At 40.2% G+C, this 19379-nt stretch overlaps 1 protein-coding gene across 6 annotated transcripts in view; it reads left to right on the forward strand.

Annotated features, from left to right (window-relative positions):
- Positions 1-19379, forward strand: part of UMAD1 (UBAP1-MVB12-associated (UMA) domain containing 1) — a 190654-nt gene that overhangs the window by 117901 nt on the left and 53374 nt on the right. For all 6 annotated transcript variants that reach the window (XM_059712406.1, XM_059712407.1, XM_059712402.1 and 3 more), the window contains one exon: positions 16355-16422. In XM_059712406.1, coding sequence (XP_059568389.1) covers positions 16355-16422 — 68 coding nt within the window. The remainder of the gene's footprint in view (positions 1-16354; positions 16423-19379) is intronic.

The raw sequence follows: 19379 nt of genomic DNA on the forward strand, positions 1-19379 counted from the left end.
CTATATGAGTTGGACTGTTTTAGGAACTTTATGTAATAGAATCATATAGTATTTGTCTTCTTGTGACTTATTTTACTTGGTATAATGCCTTCAAGGTTCATCCATATTGTAGCATATATCACAATTTCCTTTTATAGCTGAATAATATTCCATTGTATATACGTACCACAGTTTGTTTATCCATTCATCTGTTGATGGACACTTAGATTGCTTCCACCTTTTGGCTCTTGTGAATAATGCTGCTATGAACATGGGTGTACAGATATTTCTTCAAGACTCTGCTTTCAATTCTTGGGAACTTACCTTATTGAGCCTCAACCTTAGCACAGAAATATGTCCTCTGTAAATAGGTATTTATACAAGTGTGAGGGAGGGAGGGAGGGAGGGAGGGAGGGAGGGAGGGAGGGAGGGAGAGACTGGGGGAGGGCACAATCATTTCAAAAATTAGGTGATGATCTGCCAGTTTTGTAAGGGTATCTCAGTGAGTCAGCTTCAGTGTTTTCCAAAGTATTGCCCGTGAACTCCTGCCTGGGGGCCTCCTAGAATGCTTGCAAATGTTTTAGGTTCTTAGGCCCTTCACCAACCTTCACAAGTTTGCATCTCCTGTGAGACTCAGGAACTTGCACCCCAGGTGATTCTGACACAGGAGGAAACGTGAGGTTCGCTGTCCCACTGGCCAGGGGATCTCAGAATGTTCCTGTCTGTGCACGTGAAGGCCCTGCTCTCTGCTGCTTCCAGCCCTGCTCCCCTGTGGGGCACATTCATCCCAGCCCACGACTCACTTTCGTTTCCACCTGCCTGTATATTGTAGCCCAACTAAAAATCCTATACATTTAGCAAAGGATGGCCCGGCTGAGTTTGCAACGCTAAACTGACCCAGGCCCTTTTAGAGTCCTTCCTCGGGATGCTAATTGGTGATTCTCTGGTGCTGCCTGCCTGCTTCTCTAGCCAGTGGGCCCGTGAAGAGGTTAGGACTTCCTCCCTCGGCGTACCTGAGTTATTAAAGGGACCAAGGCTCTTCTCTTATATGAACATTTTAAATATGACTTAGTATGTTGTAACCCTCAGGAAAGTATTTCGCACATTTGTACTGGATAACTGAATGACAGGTGTGACATCTTCAATAAAACCAACCAGATTCTTTTGTGTTTTGAAATCAAACTGTCTTCATCTAGTTATCACATCATACCACCTCATATCTACCACATGTAGCTTTGCTTCTAATTGTGATCTGTGATTGGCAAGTGATTCACTTTTTTAATATCAACTTTTCTTCAAATAATGATGCATTTTCAGAAATATTCTCTTCATACCTTTGTGTAAGTTAACATTTTGCTTTACAAGAGTGTTTTATTTTATTTTTTTTTAATTTATTGTTTTTTTTGTTTTGTTTTTATTGCTTAAAGTATTACAAAGGGTATTACATATGTATCCATTTTATCCCCCCGCCCTAGACAGTCCCCTAGCCTCCCCTATCCCCCAGTGTCTTATGTCCATTGGTTATGCTTATATGCATACATACAACTCCTTTAGTTGATCTCTTACGCCCCTACCTCCTGCCCCCCAACCCTCCCCGGCCTTCCCGCTACAGTTTGACAATCTGTTTGAGGCAGCTCTGCCTCTGTATCTATTATTGTTCAAAAGTTTATAATGGTCTCTATTGTCCATGAATGAGTGAGATCATGTGGTACTTTTCCTTTATTGACTGGCTTATTTCACTTAGCATAATGCTCTCCAGTTCCATCCATGACGTTGCAAATGGTAAGAGTTCCTTCCTTTTTAGAGCAGCATAGTATTCCATTGTGTAGATGTACCACAGTTTTCTAATCCATTCATCTACTGATGGGCACTTAGGCTGTTTCCAGATCTTAGCTATGGTGAATTGTGCTGCTATGAACATAGGGGTGCATATATCCTTTCTGATTGGTGTTTCTGGTTTCTTGGGATATATTCCTAGAAGTGGGATCACAGGGTCAAATGGGAGTTCCATTTTCAGTTTTTTAAGGAAACTCCATACTGTCTTCCATAGTGACTGCACCAGTCTGCATTCCCACCAGCAGTGCACAAGTGTTCCTTTTTCTCCACATCCTCTCCAGCACTTGTCGTTTGTTGATTTGTTGATGATAGCCAGTCTGACAGGTGTGAGGTGGTACCTCATTGCTGTTTTGATTTGCATCTCTCGGATGATTAGTGACTTTGAGCATGTTTTCATATGTCTCTTGGCTTTCTGAATGTCCTCTTTTGAAAGGTGTCTATTTAGGTCCTTTGCCCATTTTTTGATTGGATTGTTTATCTTCTTTTTGTTAAGTTGTATGAGTTCCCTATAAATTTTGGAGATTAGGCCCTTATCAGATATGTCATTGGCAAATATGTTTTCCCACACAGTGGGTTTTCTCGTTGTTTTGTTGATGGTTTCTTTTGCTGTGCAGAAGCTTTTTATTTTGATGTAGTCCCATTTGTTCATTTTTTCTTTAGTTTCAAGTGCCCTAGGAGCTGTATCAGTGAAGAAATTGCTTCGGCATATGTCTGAGATTTTGTTGCCTTTGGATTCTTCTAGAATTTTTATGGTATCCTGTCGTACATTTAAGTCCTTTATCCATTTTGAGTTTATTTTTGTGTATGGTGTAAATTGGTGGTCTAGTTTCATTTTCTTGCATATATCTGTCCAATTTTCCCAACACCATTTATTGAAGAGACTATCTTGGCTCCATTGTATGTTCTTGCCTCCTTTGTCAAATATTAATTGAGCATATTGATTCGGGCCGATTTCTGGGCTCTCTATTCTATTCCATTGATCTATATGCCTATTCTTGTGCCAGTACCAGGCAGTTTTGAGAACAGTGGCTTTGTAATACAACTTGATATCTGGTATTGAGATCCCACCTACTTTGTTCTTTTTCAGGATTGCTGTAGCTATTCGGGGTCTTTTTTTATTCCAGATGAATTTTTGGAAAGTTCGTTCTAGATCTCTGAAGTATGCCGTTGGTATTTTAATGGGAAGTGCGTTGAATTTATAGATTGCTTTGGGTAGTATGGACATTTTAATGATGTTGATTCTACCAATCCATGAACACGGTATGTTCTTCCATCTGTTTATGTCTTCCTCTATATCTTTTTTCAACATCTTGTAGTTTTCTGAGTAGAGGTCTTTTACCTCTTTAGTTAAGTTTATTCCTAGGTAGCTTAATTTTTTTGGTGCAATGGTAAACGGGATTGTTTTTATAATCTCTCTTTCTGAAAGTTCACTATTGGTGTATAGAAATGCCTCAGATTTCTTGGGGTTAATTTTGTATCCTGCTACATTGCCAAATTCATGTATTAAGTCTAGTAGTTTTTTGATGGAGTCTCTAGGGTTTTGTATGTATAATATCATGTCGTTGGCAAATAAGGACAGTTTTACTTCCTCTTTTCCAATTTGGATGCCTTTTATTTCTTCTTCTTGCCGAATTGCAATGGCTAACACTTCCAATACTATGTTGAACAGGAGTGGTGAGAGGGGGCATCCCTGTCTTGTTCCTGTTCTTAGGGGAAATGGTGTTAGTTTTTGTCCATTGAGTATGATGTTGGCTGTGGGCCTGTCATATATGGCTTTTATTATGTTGAGGTATGATCCTTCTACTCCCACCTTGCTGAGAGTTTTTATCAAAAATGGGTGTTGAATTTTGTCAAATGCTTTTTCTGCATCAATTGATATGACCACGTGGTTTTTTTCTTTCAATTTGTTTATGTGATGTATCACGTTTATTGATTTGCGGATATTGTACCATCCTTGCATCCCTGGGATAAATCCTACTTGGTCATGGTGTATGATCTTTCTGATGTACTGCTGGATCCGATTTGCTAAGATTTTGTTGAGGATTTTGGCATCTATGTTCATGAGGGATATTGGCCTGTAATTCTCTTTCATTGTGTTGTCTTTACCTGGTTTTGGTATTAGGGTGATGCTGGCTTCATAGAATGAGCTTGGAAGTGTTCCTTCCTCTTGAATTTTTTGTAGTAGTCTGAGGAGGATAGGTTTTAGTTCTTCCTTGAATGTTTGGTAAAACTCCCCTGTGAAGCCGTCTGGTCCTGGGCTTTTGTTTGATGGAAGCTTTTTGATGACTGCTTCAATTTCTTCCATAGTTATTGGCCTGTTGAGATTTTTAGATTCTTCCTGATTGAGTTTTGGAATGTTGTATTTTTCTAGGAATTTGTCCATTTCCTCCAGGTTGTCTAGTTTGTTGGAGTAGAGCTGTCCATAGTATTTTTTAAAAATCATTTGTATTTCTGTGGGGTCTGTTGTTATTTCGCCTCTATCGTTTCTGATTTTATTTATTTGGGTCCTCTCTCTCTGCTTCTTGGTGAGTCTGGCTAGAGGTTTGTCAATCTTGTTTATCCTTTCAAAGAACCAGCTCTTGGTTTCATTGATTTTCTGTATTGTTTTTTTGGTCTCTATGTCATTTATTTCTGCTCTAATCTTTATTATCTCCTTTCTTCTGCTCACTCTGGGGTTTTCTTGTTGCTCTCTTTCTAATTCTTTGAGTTGTAGAGTTAGATGATTTACTACCATTTTTTCTTGTTTTTTGAGATAGGCCTGTAGGGCTATAAACTTCCCTCTCAGGACTGCTTTCATTGTGTCCCATAGGTTTTGGATTGTTGTGTTTTCATTGTCATTAGTTTCCAGGATGTTTTTAATTTCTTCTTTGATCTCATTGGTAACCCAATCAATATTTAATAGCATGCTATTCAGCTTCCAGGTTTTTGAGTATTTTGGGTTGTTTTGATTGTAGTTTATTTCTAATATTATGCCATCGTGGTCTGCGAAGACGCTTTTTATGATTTCAATCTTCTTGAATTTGGGGATACTTTGCTTGTGACCCAATATATCGTCTATTTTTGAATATGTCTTATGAGCATTTGAGTAGAATGTATATTCCCTGGCTTTGGGGTGAAGTGTTCTGAAGATGTCTATTAAGTCCATCTGATCTAGTGAGTCATTTAGGATTGCTGTATCTTTGCTGATTGTTTGTTTAGAGGGCTTATCCAGTGCTGTCAGTGGTGTGTTAAAGTCCCCTACTATGATTGTATTGTTGTCGATCTCTCCTTTGATATCTTCCAGGAGTTTTTTTATGAATTTGGGTGCTCCTGCATTGGGTGCATATATGTTTACCAGGGTTATATCTTCTTGTTGTATTGACCCCTTTAGCATTATGAAGTGGCCTTCCTTATCTCTTGTTATGGCCTTCACTTTGAGGTCTATTTTGTCCGATATAAGTATTGCTACCCCAGCTTTCTTTTCCTTTCCATTTGCCTGAAAGATATTTTTCCATCCTTTCACTTTCAGTCTGTGTGAGTCCCTTCTAATGAGGTGGGTTTCTTGTAGACAGCAGATGTATGGGTCATGTGTTTTTATCCATTCAGCCACTCGATGTCTTTTGGTTGGAGCATTTAGTCCATTTACGTTTAAAGTTATTATTGACAGGTACTTGTTTGTAGCCATTTCTTTTTTTGTGTGGCTGTTTTCTTTCTGAGCTTTTTATTTCTTATTTTTATACCAGTCCCTTTAGCATTCCTTGCATTGCTGGCTTGGTGGTGACAAACTCCCTTAGCCTTTTTTTGTCTGTGAAGCTTCTTATTTCCCCTTCAAGTTTGAATGATAGCCTTGCTGGATAGAGTATTCTTGGATTCAGTCCTTTGCTTTGCATCACTTTGTAAATTTCAGTCCATTATTTTCTGGCCTGATGTGTTTCTGTTGAGAAATCATTTGACAATCTAATGGGAGATCCCTTGTATGTAACTTTCCGTCTCTCTCTTGCAGCCTGTAAGATTCTCTCTTTGTCCTGAACATTTGCCATGGTGATTATGATGTGTCTTGGTGTGGGTCTTTTCGGGTTCACCTTGTTTGGGACTCTCTGGGCTTGTGTGACTTTTTTCTTCCCCACCTCAGGAAAGTTTTCTGATATTATTTCTTCGAGTAGGTTTTCTAATCCTTGTTCATCCTTCTGTTCTTCTGGAACTCCTATTATTCGTATGTTGTTTCGTTTCATGTTGTCCCAAAGCTCCCTTAGGCTCTCCTCCTGTCCTTTAATTTTTTTCTCCAATTGCAGTACATTTTGGGTGTGTTTTGCTTCCTTGTGTTCTAATTCACTAATTCGGTCCTCCGCTTCTCCTAGTCTACTGTTGATACTTTCAATGGAGTTTTTCATTGCAGCTATATCACTCTTCATTTCTTCTTGGGCCTTACTTAAGTTGTTGATTTTTTCATCTGTTTCTTCTAGCTTCTTCCATATGTTATCAATTTTTTCATCTGTTTCTTCTTGCTTCTTGCAGAGGTTGTCGATTTTTTCCTCCATCCGGTTTATGCACTCTAGGACCCTTATTCTGAATTCTTTATCTGTCATGTTGCATGCCTCTGTATTACTTAGCTGCTTTTCTGGAGAGTCCTCCTTCTCTTTCCTTTGGGGGTTTCTTTGTCTACCCATGTTTGATCTCACTGACATATCTAGACGTTGAGTCGTTCAGTGGTTGCTCCCTTGGTGGCAGTGACTCCTTGGTCTGTGGTTGCTCTTCGGGCGGTTGCGGTAGCAGCTGCTCTTCAGTTGTCAGCAGCTCCTCTGGTGGGTGCTGTTCACAGCTGTGGTGGCTCTTCTGGCTGGTGGGGCGAGGTTTCACGTACAGCTGCTGTTCCTCAGCAGAGGATGTGGTGCTCAGGAGGTTGCTATTGCTTGGATCTGCTTTCCAGGGGAGTTCTGCTCTTCCCGGCCGCAAACCCTCTCACCAGCTGAGCAATTTCGCCAATTCGGTGTGGGTGATACTAGTTTCAGCTGCTCATTCCATTTGATCCGGGACACGACCTGGGACGCGTCTGCCTATATCACCGCCATCTTCCGTCCTCCAACATTTTGACTTCTGTTAAAAGTAGTGATACTGGCTAGTGATATACTTTTTTTTTTTTTTTTTTAATGAAAGGAGTTGGGACAAAAAACAACAACAAAAACCTTTTAATAAGGAAACTTATTTTTGTTATGGTTGGTCACCTTTTTCACAGCATGCTCAATACAACTTTCTGTGCCTTATCTGATTTTGTACTCCTATAATTTTTAAAAAATATATATTTATATTGATTTCAGAGAGGAAGGGAGAGGGAGAAAGATCAGTGATGAGAGAGAATCATTGATCGGCCGCCTCCCACACACCCCCTACTGGGGATCGAGCCCACAACCTGGGTATGTGTCCTTGACTGTACTCAAACCTGGGATCCTTCTGTCCACAGGTCAGTGCTCTATATCCACTGAGCCAAACCAGCTAGGGCTGTACCCCCATACTTTTTTCTTTTTGGGTTCATTTTTATATCCAATTCTTGTGTTTCCATTTGCTTGTTTGGAATCTTTCTAGAATGTCAGTGCTGAGAGGGCAGAGATGATATCACTCTAGTTCACATGGTGCCCAGCATGATGTATGGCACATAATGTATGTGTCTAATTTTTATTGAACGAATGAAATTTAACTTGAAGCTTGGTAATATATTTAACTTGGTAATAGAGTTCATATACTGCTTTTATTGGTTCTACTAGAAATTTTCTCTGCAGTTTTCTGTATCAACCTGTAAACTACATTTCAAGAGATTGAGAAGCTTACCTACCTAATATCTCTGGTTGGACCTATTGATGCTACAGGTTGAGATACACATTTGATTTCATGGGGCCACTTATTTCTCTCTGTTGAAAACTGACCGAGCAGAACTCCCGGCATCAAACAGTAATTTCACAAGTTTATTCTATTGGTTGGAAAGGAAACTGAACACTCCTGAGTGTGACTGACTTGATCCCGTGTATCTCCAGCCTAGGTCTGCATTATTGGTGATGAATCAATGCCATCTTTGCCCACAGCTGGCAGCACATTTGAGTCTTTGCTGCAGAATACCAGATAACCCGGTAGCGTGAGCCTATTTCCCCCCTCTTTACAAATTCAGGCTTCAAGCTGTGTGCACTGAAAATCCTCTCTGTGTCAGTCCTGTTTGTTTTCAGCAGAGCCCCTGAACCTGTTGTCGGTGGACTGCTCAGAGTGGCCTTGGCAGAGATTTCTTTCAGCAGCATTTTGGGATCCGGGGTCAGGAATGGTCAGCCCAGCTTCCTCTCACAGTATATAAATTTACTCTGATTTCGGAAACATTAACACAAAAGCTTTGAAGCCAGATTTGTACAGCATGATCCAATATTGTGCAAATGTGCATGTGCGAAATGAATTTGGCCTTTGTGTTTCTAGTCTTCCAGCCTAAAAGTAAGGATGTCTAAGCTTAACTGTCTAACATAGTGTTAAATGCTAAAATGGTGTTTTTGCATTGCTTTAAAATCTTCCAGGAAAATTATTACCTATAACTACAAAGCATCAAGACTCAGACCAAAAGAAATCTGTGGAATCCCAGGACAAGTTAATTAAGAACAGGCCAATAGGACTATAAGTGGGTCTGACCTCAGTTGGATTTGCTGGAATTCCTACTTTCCTGAGTAAAATGCCTTTAAGAATTCCCTGTGACCGTAAGATTTTAAGGTTTAGCTCTATGATTAGCAAGCAAGGGTTAGCTCTATGATTTCAATAGCATTCATAAAGTTAAAATCTTAACATGATGCCTAAAAGTTGAATATAAGTAATGTATTAAATTTAAAATTCACACTAATATCTCATAGATTTCCTATTCTATTGAAACCTTAATTTAAAATTTTCTTCATAATTTAACCATTTATAATTATTTTATAAGCTCTTAGTGAGTGTATATGTAGAATTATCTTTCTTATTGCCCACCCTCCTCCCACGCAGTCAAATCAACAGATGTTTATGGAGTATTCACTTTATTATCAGAATGATGCCAATGTATTAGTTGTATTCCATCCTTAGTAATTTTGGGTGTAACAGTTTTGGTGTGCCAATTGAATATGTTCTTGGTGCCATGATAATTTTCTTCTTGCTAATTCCCAGTCACCCTTTTCTTATGTTTGTTTGCTAAATAGGGTATTCCTTCCTCTGTGGCTTGGCTATTCCCTCCTGGCTCATTTTCTTGAGAGGGTTATAACAATTGTCATCAGAATCCTGACCTCACAGCAGCAGGCTCCTGAGAAGGGCATGTCTTCAGCAGTTAGTACTTTTGTCTTTTCTTTATTACTCCTTTTTTAAAAAAATATATTGATTTTTTTAACAGAGAGGAAGGGAGAGGGATAGAGAGTTAGAAACATTGATGAGAGAGAAACATCGACCAGCTGCCTCCTGTACACCTCCTACTGGGGATGTGCCTGCAACGAAGGTACATGCCCTTGATCGGAATCGAACCTGGGACCTTTTAGTCCGCAGGCTGACGCTCTATCCACTGAACCAAACCGGTTTTGGCAGTTCCTCCTTTTTTTTTTTTTTATTACAGTGGAAATTTGGGAGTAAGTGGACAATATTAGGAAAAGTAGAAGGAAAAACTGAACTGGGGGAGACTTAAATATAAAGTATGTTGGATAACTCAAGTTTTTTTAAAATCTATTTTTATTGATTTCAGAGAGGAAGGAAGAGGGAGAGAGATAGAAACATCAGTGATGAGAGAGAATCATTGATTGGCTGCCTCCTGCACGCCTCCTACTGGGGATGGAGCCCACAACCCAGGCATGTGCTCTGGCCAGGAATCGAACCCTGACTTCCTGGTTCAGAGGTGGACGCTCAACCACTGAGCCATGCTGGCCAGGCTCAAGTTTTAATAAGTAATGGGAGGCCGCATATTATCTAATTATTTGGTATTGTCAGCAGACTTGGATTCTAATACCTAAGTTTGCCATTCTTAAATAGATATAGTAAAGCCAGCTCACACCACTGCCCTGAAGACTAAGTGAGATGACCGTGAAGGCCTCTCCAGCACCTCTCCTCTGCTGAAGCTAATGGCCACAGCCACACGACAAAGGCTGAACAGCAGTTGACACCAAGACAAAGCTTTATCTTGCCCCAACTCCTCTCCCTTCTCTGCAATTAGGGTTTAACATGTTTTCTCATTTAATCTTTGTAACCTCAGTATGTACCATGAGTCCCATTTTTCAGATGAGGAAAGTGAAGCTCTGAGAAGTTAAGTAACTTGCACAAGGTCATGGATTTGGGTCGAGATCTGTCAGATTCCAAGCCATTCTTTTGCCACAGTGCCAGGCTGCCTGGTGTAATGAGTGTGTGACTGAAAAATGAAAAGGAGTTAATGGAGTTGCCATGCCACTGTTCTTTCCACTACTTCACTGGGTGAATGACTAATAGGCAAAGCCTCCCAGAGGGTATTTGCATTTTAAAAGAGGAGCTCATTAACCCTATTGAACCTCTAATTGGTGGAATTTGTGGAGGAGATATTTCTGAGCACTGGGGTTTTCTCTTATCTTCAAGGTGTTTGGTTATCCTTTTCCTTGCTGTAGATGATAAACTATTCTGGCATCAGAAGTATGTAGTAGAATGCAGTCACATAATGTTAGTCTGCCCCAAATGCAACTGAATGGATGAACAGGGCGTTGTGAAAAGAATCATCTAAAGGAAAGTGAGTGTGGGTTAATATTTTGTAAAATGAATGTTCAAAAGCTAAGTAACAAATTTGGCCATGTGGAGGGTTTTCTGAAGGGTCAGGTAAAAATATCTACACTAATAAAAGAGAAACATGCAAATTGGTGTCACTCCATTACACCTACCAGCCAATCAGGGCAAGTATGCAAATTACCCCAACAAAGATGGCAGTGGCCACAGAGCTGGAGGCTTGGGTTGTCCCTGGCGATGGAGGAAGCCAAGCTTCCAGCCTGCCCTGGCCACCGCTCAAGGGAGAGAACAACATCCAGGCGCGGCCAGGAGCTTGAGGGGTAACACAGAGGGGCGCCTGCTCCAAGCCTCCACAGTGTGGCTGGGGGAAGGCCCCCAGTGAACACACACACACACACACACACACACACACACACACACACGGGGTGCCTGCTCCGAGCCTCCAACGTGGCTGGGGGCAGGCCCCCAGCGGGGATGGACACACACACACACACACACACACACACACACACACACTGGGTGCCTGCTCCGAGCCTCCAACACAGCTGTGGGCAGGCCCCCAGCAGACATGAACAAACACACACACACACACACACATACACACACACGGCACCTGCTCCGAGCCTCTGCTGCCAGACTGTGGCTAAGCCATCAGTAGGACATCCACTGAGGACTCCTGGACTGTGAGAGGGGGCAGGCTGGGCTGAGGGACCCCCCCCCCAACCCCAGTGCACGAATTTCGTGCACCGGGCCTCTAGTATATATATAAAAGCCTAAGCGACCATTAAGCCCTGATGACTGGACAGTAGCTATGATGTGTACTGACCACCAGGGGACAGACGCACAATGCAGGAGCTGCCCCCTGGTGGTTAGTGTGCTCCACAGCCAACCTCCCTTGGTCCTTCCACCCCCCCCTCCCCCGCCACCCCTCTGGTCAGCCACCTGGATTGGTCCTGATCAGCCCGATCGCAGGCCAGGCCGAGGAACCCCACCCATGCATGAATTCATGCACCAGGCCTCTAGTATGTCATAATCAATTTTAACTTTGGAAATATTATATAACCATCATCCATGTTGTGTTCATAGACCTCTGCAATATGTTTAATAGGTATTCAGTGAATATAATGGCTCCACAGTCATTGTGAAAAAAATTAAACTTCTTTACTAAACAATTTCTCAGAGCCTTTAATATGTTAAAGTAAATTGGAAAACAACTAAAAAGGAACACATTCTATAGGTTTTCCTCATACTTTTGACCATAGAAATAATTTTTCCAGGTGAACCCCTTGAAACTTGTGTTTTGTAGGCTATATTCTAAGGTATCGAGTTCTAGGTAATTTTTCTCTAATCAAGAAAAGAAAGAAAAAGTTTTCTGTATTCACATCTTTTCATCGTGGGCAGGCCCCACCCTGTCCACACCAGTCCATTCCTAGTCCTGTTGGGCTCTAGGATGTTCCCGTATTAGCATGCCTCTTTCCCAGATAAGATATGGCCACTTTCAGAAGAATAGGAAAAAAAAACCCACACATACAAAAAAACCACATTCTCATTTTTATTGCCAATAAAGCTGGTGTTGAAGAACATGGCTTCTAAAAGGAGCAAATAGGTTTCCTAATCTGAAACCAAGAATTAGATTGAGCTCCATCCAGTTGCAGGATATGCTGGGCCGAGGCAGGCTTCCCATGTGAGAGGAAGTTTCCCCTGTGGAAGGTCAGAGCAGAGGGAGCCATGTGTTCTCTGTGGTCCTCTCATTCTCAAGACGAGGGGAAAAGGAAGGGGCAGAACCACACAGCCAAGTCCTCTCAAATCACCAATCCCAGGACTGGAGTAGAGGGAGGCCTAGCCCCCGCCCAAACAGGTTTGTTCTAGGTGACCCAAATAGGCTTGTGGGTTCCCTTCTCATCACTGGGGATTTCTCTCTTTTCCATCTTCCCTTATCCCTAAGTGCTCACTCTTCACCACCATCTCTCTTCTCAACTCAATTCACCCAGGAGAAGGGATCATGATGATAGTCTAATGACTATCCCTTCCTCATCTCCTTATGGAATTCAAACACAATTCAGCCTTTTATCAGAAAAGGTGGAGTACATATATTCTCTAACACGGGGATCAGGAAATTACAGCCTGGCAGTGGTCTTTGTAAATACAATTTTATTAGGACACAGCTTCCCTCATTGGTTTATATATTATCTGTGGCTGCTCTCAGCTACAATGATAGAGTCAAAAAGTTGCAGCCAAGAAAGTGTGGCCCATAAACCTAAAATGTTTTCTCTCCAGCTGTTTACAGAAAACAGTAGCCAACCCCTAATCTAAAATATAAATGAATTTCACTTCAGTTCTGTAAGAGCTTCATTAGTATGTATAAGTAGCCTCTATCATTTACTCACTCTAAATAAAAACTGTATTTTAAACCAAGAAAATGGCACCCTGTAGTATATGAGGGATTTTGCCTCTTAGGAAATTTTCTCGCCTTACAAACTTCTAGAAAAGTATCCAGGGGACTGTGTTTGCTCTGAAGGACTGGAAGAAGGACAGCGGCTTGCCCTGGTCAGAAGTATTTACCATCATCATTGGAAAGGGATGAGACAGGTAATCTGTGGGGCCTGTGGCAGAACAAAGGAATAGAGAGAAGGATCTAGGGGCCCAGGGCATTGGACCAGCCCAGGATCCTGTCTTCAGAGAGCAGGAGCCCTAGCTCTTCTCCTCACACCCCGCTCCCTAACTCAGAGGCGCTTTCCCACCTCAGCCCATCCCTCAGAACCTTCCACAGAATCCCCAGAGATGGCGACACCGGGTTCTGGTCCTACTGAGACTGCCTTCTACCTGGGAGATCTGGGCATTTCATGGAGTGCTCTGGCCCTGAGGGTTCGCTCACCAGTAATCTGGGGGCTTGGGGTGGGGAGAATGTTTTACTGAACCAGAGCAAGAATTCAGTGTGGTGGGTTACAGAGGCTTTATGAAATGTGAAGTACTGTGAGATGTTGGTGGTTTTTGTTCTTTCTAAGCAGCTGATTTGCCAATGAAAATTTCGAATCTATCCAGCATATAAATTAGAGCTAACTGATGTTTGAAAACTAAAGTACCTTATTTCACATTTGTCACATGCATCTTTCTTTTATAAAAGTGCCTAACTTTCATGTGGGTTATAAAAAATGGACAAAATAACTGAATTTTTACCATGAAAGAATAATTCGTCAATGGGAGGAATAAGACTTTAAAATTTTATTTCTTTGTGACTTTTTTTTTCTGCTGTTTGTGTAGTTTTCCTTTTGTGCCTTTGTTTATAGAGACTCTTGCAAAAGGCATTTTTCCTTGTAATCAGTTACTGTTCAATCTGAGTCATCGCCAGACATGGCATTTCAGACAATAGTGATTCTAGAGTCGCTTCCAGGCAGATGTGCTGTGTGATGCTGGGAACACTGGTGATAGCCGTTCTGGCTATTCAGGCTGTAGGAGAACCAGGGAAAGTCTTGTATAGATACACACCTTGAAATCAGAAAGTGGCAAGGGACACATTGAATGCTTTTAGCCAAATGAGTTTAGCCCAATAAAGTGTTTGTGTGGCTGTGGGATGGAGTAGTAATCATTTTGAAAGGTAAAAAAATAAAAATAAAAATCGTTCTTGAGGTTTTTTTAACCTAAAAGGCAACAAAGCTTTCATTTCCGGTGATTTGTATTTTCCTAGCATCATGCATGGGAGTTTTGAAACACACCCTGACCTCATTGTACATTACCTTGGCTCTTCATGCTGCCATGCTCTCCACCCATAGCCAAGCAAACTGAACTCCTTGTTCATTGGTATTGCTGCCTGGGATCTGCGTATCCCTAACTTCCAGAGAGAAGCGGGTTTCTGAGAATAAGACTCTTCTTTATAAGCAAATACATGGTTTAAACACTTAAAAATCAAAATAGTTTAGTGATATCCCAGGTCCCAAAAGTAGGTTGATTTAATTTTCAATTAAAATTAACTATTATCATTTTCATATAAATATTCATTAAATTGATTGGGGTGACACTGGTCAACATGAACATGTAGGTTTCAGGTGTGGGTTTCTATGTTCCAAGATCTGTATATTGTACCGTGTGCCCATAACCCAAAGTCAGATCTTCTCCTGTCACCTCATGTTAGAACCCCCTTCTCCCCCACCCACTTCCCTCTGGCAGTTACCACACTGCTGTCTGTGTTCTCGAGTTTCAGTTTTGTATCCAACATATGAGTGAAATCATATAGTTCTTAGCTTTTTCTGATTGATTTCACTTAGCATAATGTTCTCAAGGTCCATCATATTGCTGCAAATGGTTAACTGTATTATCTTATAGATGTAACCCAAAAGTTCCTAATGCTTTTGTTTTAATATGGTTTTTTAAAAAAAATCATTAACTGTTTTTAAAATCTAATAAGTTATGCCACAATTATGGATCACTGGTAATAATACATTATAATGGTATTTCATAAATTTGCCTTTTAGGTTTCACAAATATGTTTTAGAAGAAAGAGACTAACTGGATGCTGAAATACAGTTTTTATTACATACCATTTAGTATTACTTTGTCACAGTTTTATAGACTAGAAACCATAAAGAGAAGTTCACTAATTCAGCTAGTGTTTATTAAACACCTATTATGTGCTCTGTCCTGGCCAGCTATTTATGTTACATATAGCTGAGAACAAAGCTTTTAGGCTGGAGTATGTACTAATGTGCTTGGATTTTAAATACTTTAGGGAGTTCCTTTATCCTAAGTAAAATAACTGTCTTAAGTAAATAAACTACCAATTTAATTATTGCTTCATGATTTTAGAATTTAACAGAATTTTATTTAATCCTTTAAAATTTACACAATGTTCTTTCTTCCTTGGTAAACTAAACTTTTGTATTTCATAGGGAAAAGTTAACCTCAGCCTTTCTTACTTTCATACTTTATCTCCAATCAAGACCTGGGTCCTTCCTTCTATTAACAAATTCCTAACCTTTAGTATCAGCCAAGTCATCTTCTATGAATTTTGTAATTAACCTGTTGTGGACATTCCTGAGCTGGCTTAATTTTATGGGACAAGAAATTTACAAATGACTAAGCTAACCCCTCATTATGCTTGAAAGAAATAGGCTAATTGTTTCTTTACTTGCCCTGTGTTAATCACAGAGCATTAGTGATAATAAATAAAAATAGGCCATTAACAAATTAGATTATGCTCATACTTACCTATGTTTGTGTTTGTCCTGTGTCCTTGAAGCCAGCCTAGTCACCAACTTCATTTAGTAGCATAACTCACCCAGGCACAGCCTTAGGAGTCAAAGTATAACTGAAGGCCAGTTTATGAATTTGTTCGTTATTCTTTTCTGCTGTAAAGATTGTTCAACATTTGGTTAATTATTACATGCAAATATATGTATCTACTTAGAGGCAAAGCCACAGATATACAAAACCTTATAAAGCATAAACCTTATAAAAAACTAATTTGGAGGACAGTTATTCATATTATAAAGACTTTTAATTTGAAAATAATTTGTCTTATCTTTAAATTATAAATTTTCCTAGTTTATTTGAAATATGACTTGATTTACAAAATGTGAATTCACTTCATTTGTCCAGTGTAAACCTCTATATAACAGGATATATTTCTGGTTTACATTGTGTATTTAAGTATATGTGTGTGTGTGTATTTGATATCTGAGACCTCAATAAAATTACTATTCTTAAAAATTCACTTATTTACTTTTAACATAGGAAATAGTAGTTGATTCCTTATAATATCAAAAGATATTTCAAAGAAATAGAAGACAATTTGGCCTCAATGAGATGATAAAGTTTTCTATTTTGTTTTTCTTTTGCTTCTTAGGAGAGACAGAAAATGAGCAGAGAATGGCAGCAAGAGGTAAAACTTCAGAAGTAGAAGGCAACCAACTGGTAAGTGAAACCCCCTATGAGTCCTTTCGGGGTGAAACAAGTCACGGTGACTATATATTTCTCTGAGGATGAACAATCACTTCTACACTTGCTATGCAGACTGGTGTCTGGGTACCAAGAAACAAGTCCTCTGCTCTAATTCAGAGATGACAATAAAACGTGACTTCCCAAGCGCTAAGCTTTCCTTGTGTTGGAAATAGAAACTTCTTGCTGAAAAGCGAAATAGAGCACTCAGGTTAAAACATTGGAACTATTTTTAACTGAGTGGTTATTTTCTAATACATTTGAATAAATAGATAATGTGTGAACCTATAGGGGAAGGTTTGAAAATAACCTATTGGGAACTATATTACATTACCATTTCCAGCATCAAAATGCAGTCCTTGACGTTGTTCTGTAGAAAGACTAGGGTATTTGTTCTTTTCCACATGAAAAAGCTATTTGCTCCTTGCGAGTTCTTGAAAATGTCATCAGGACACTTTGGTGTACTATGTAGAAATGTACTAATTTTATTTAATGTCCGAAATAATGTTTAAGACTTAGGGGGAATGTTAGTTTTTAGGGCGGAAGGGATATCCATGAGTTTTGAAACTTTCTATATGGTGACATACCTCTACTTACATTCTACTGTAGCGATAAGGGTATTGCTGTATACAATGGAGTGGGGTCAGGGGCCTGGCCTGTTTGCTTCATCTCCATATCCCCAAAGCCTAGCACAGAGTAGACAGTCAAGATTTGTTGAACAAACACATGAATGAATACAATCATGAATTGTAAGTATCCAGTAATATGTGTTTTAAGAAGAGATATTTTTATTTTTTTATATTCAGATTTTCCATAATGACTGAATGTTTTATAATCAAGAAGAACTTATTTAAAGAGAGATGTAGGGAGGAAATTTATGCCGAGGAAGAAAAGTATCGTCTTTCCCATAAGTCTGCATTAGTTTTTCATTCATGTGTACAACAAATATTTATTAAGCACTGACTATCTTCAAGGCACCATATAGGGCAGTGATGACGAACCTTTTGAGCTCGCGTGTCAGCATTTTGAAAAACCCTAACTTAACACTGGTGCCGTGTCACATATAGAAATTTTTTGATATTTGCAACCATAGTAAAACAAAGATTTATATTTTTGATATTTATTTTATATATTTAAATGCCATTTAACAAAGAAAAATCAACCAAAAATGAGTTCACGTGTCACCTCTGACACGCATGTCATAGGTTCGCCATCACTGGTATAAGGAGTATACAGTGGTGAAAAAACACAGATACAAGGACAAAGAAATAGGTTCCATCTATACATTGAAGTAGCTTGATCTCTTTCATATATTCAAACATTTTGTGACTGCTGACCATAAGTAGCATTTTTGATGGGAAATAAAGGCTGGTGTATTTGAACTTCGGGAAAGAACCACCAGAATGGTTTAGAAATCATTCATAATTATTGAGTTTAATTGCTTAGTTATGGGATTCACTGGGAATGTCTGAAGTACTTAGTTATCTTTCAAAGTTGATTCATTGATGGAAAGAATTCCAAGGTTAATAACTCTTAAGGGAAGAAACTTTTGAGATTATGATCCTCCCATGCTCATTATTGTGCTGTTTTCTAGTCTATTATACAACCAGTTCTTAAAGAGTGGGTTTGTATACTCATGCTGTAAGAGATATTTCAGAAATGCCTTCTATTTGAGTGGCAGCTGGACATTCAGAGGGTAGTGTTTGCTATCAGAGAGCTTACTTATGTAGCAAAAAAGTAATGGGGAGACTGCAAATGAGACCACAAGGGTAAATCCAGTACAAGAGGCTAATAATAAAGTCCTTTAGAGTCTGTGTGTGATTTGCCACAGAAACGCCAAATAATCATTTACCTCAACCTTCAGTGTCTAAAATGGAATTCATTCCTCTCTTTTAAAGACCCCAAAACAAAAACATTGCTGCATGTTTCCCACCGTTGCCCCATCCCACAGCCTCCCTTGATCAGTCAAGGTAAATCTTATCCAGTCTCATGGTGTAATATCTATGTAGCCCTGGCCTGTTTTTCTCAGTGGTTAGAGCACCAGCCATGGACTGAAGGTTTGCAGATTCCATTCTGGTCAAGGGCACATACCTTGGTTGCAGGCTAGATCCCCAGCCCCTGTCGAGGCACATGCTGGAGACAACCAATGGACGTGTCTTTCTCCCATCGATGTTTTTTTTCTCTCTATCTCTCCCCCTCCCTTCCACTCTCTCTATAAATCAATGGGAAAATATCCTTGGATGAGGATTAACAATGAAAAATAAATTAAATAAAAATATTTTTAGTTAGAGGCTGATGACTGCCAAAGTCTATCTGCACCTAGACCTATCTCCTGAACTCTACACTATGTCCAACTGCCTACTTGCCGTTTCCCTTATAAGTTTCTAGATCATTCAGCCTTTACTTGACCAGAGAAGAACGGTTGATTCTTGGCCCTGCCACCCTGAGCTTCTGTCTGCTTAACTTCCCACTAACTCTGTTGAATATCACCATCCTCCCCACAGTGGGTTAGAATCCAAACCCTGTCGTTCCCTCACACCCCACAGCCAGTCCATCAGGAAGCCTGCCACCTCGTCCTCTATGCCCAGAATCTGACATCTGACCCCTTCCCAACATGGTACTGTTAGAACCAAGTCTAAGCCTGCACTTTCTCCAGGACTCTCTGCCTCCATTCTTCCCCCTTAAGTCCATTCTCCACACAGCGGACAGAAACATAAATCAGATCACATCCTTCCTGCTGGCTGAGCTGCTGACTGTGGCTGCACGGAGTTCCGTGTGCGCTGCAGTCTCATTTTCCTCTGCACCCTGCAAGCCCCACCCCATCCCCAGCTGCCTTTCTGTCCCTTGACCACCTAAGCTCTTTCCCACCCCAGCCTCTGCATTTGCTCTCCCTTCTTTATCACAGCTTCGCTAGGCTGCCTCCTTATCCAGGT

The sequence above is a fragment of the Myotis daubentonii genome, chromosome 10 (assembly GCF_963259705.1).
Source record: "Myotis daubentonii chromosome 10, mMyoDau2.1, whole genome shotgun sequence".
Lineage (NCBI taxonomy): Eukaryota > Metazoa > Chordata > Mammalia > Chiroptera > Vespertilionidae > Myotis > Myotis daubentonii.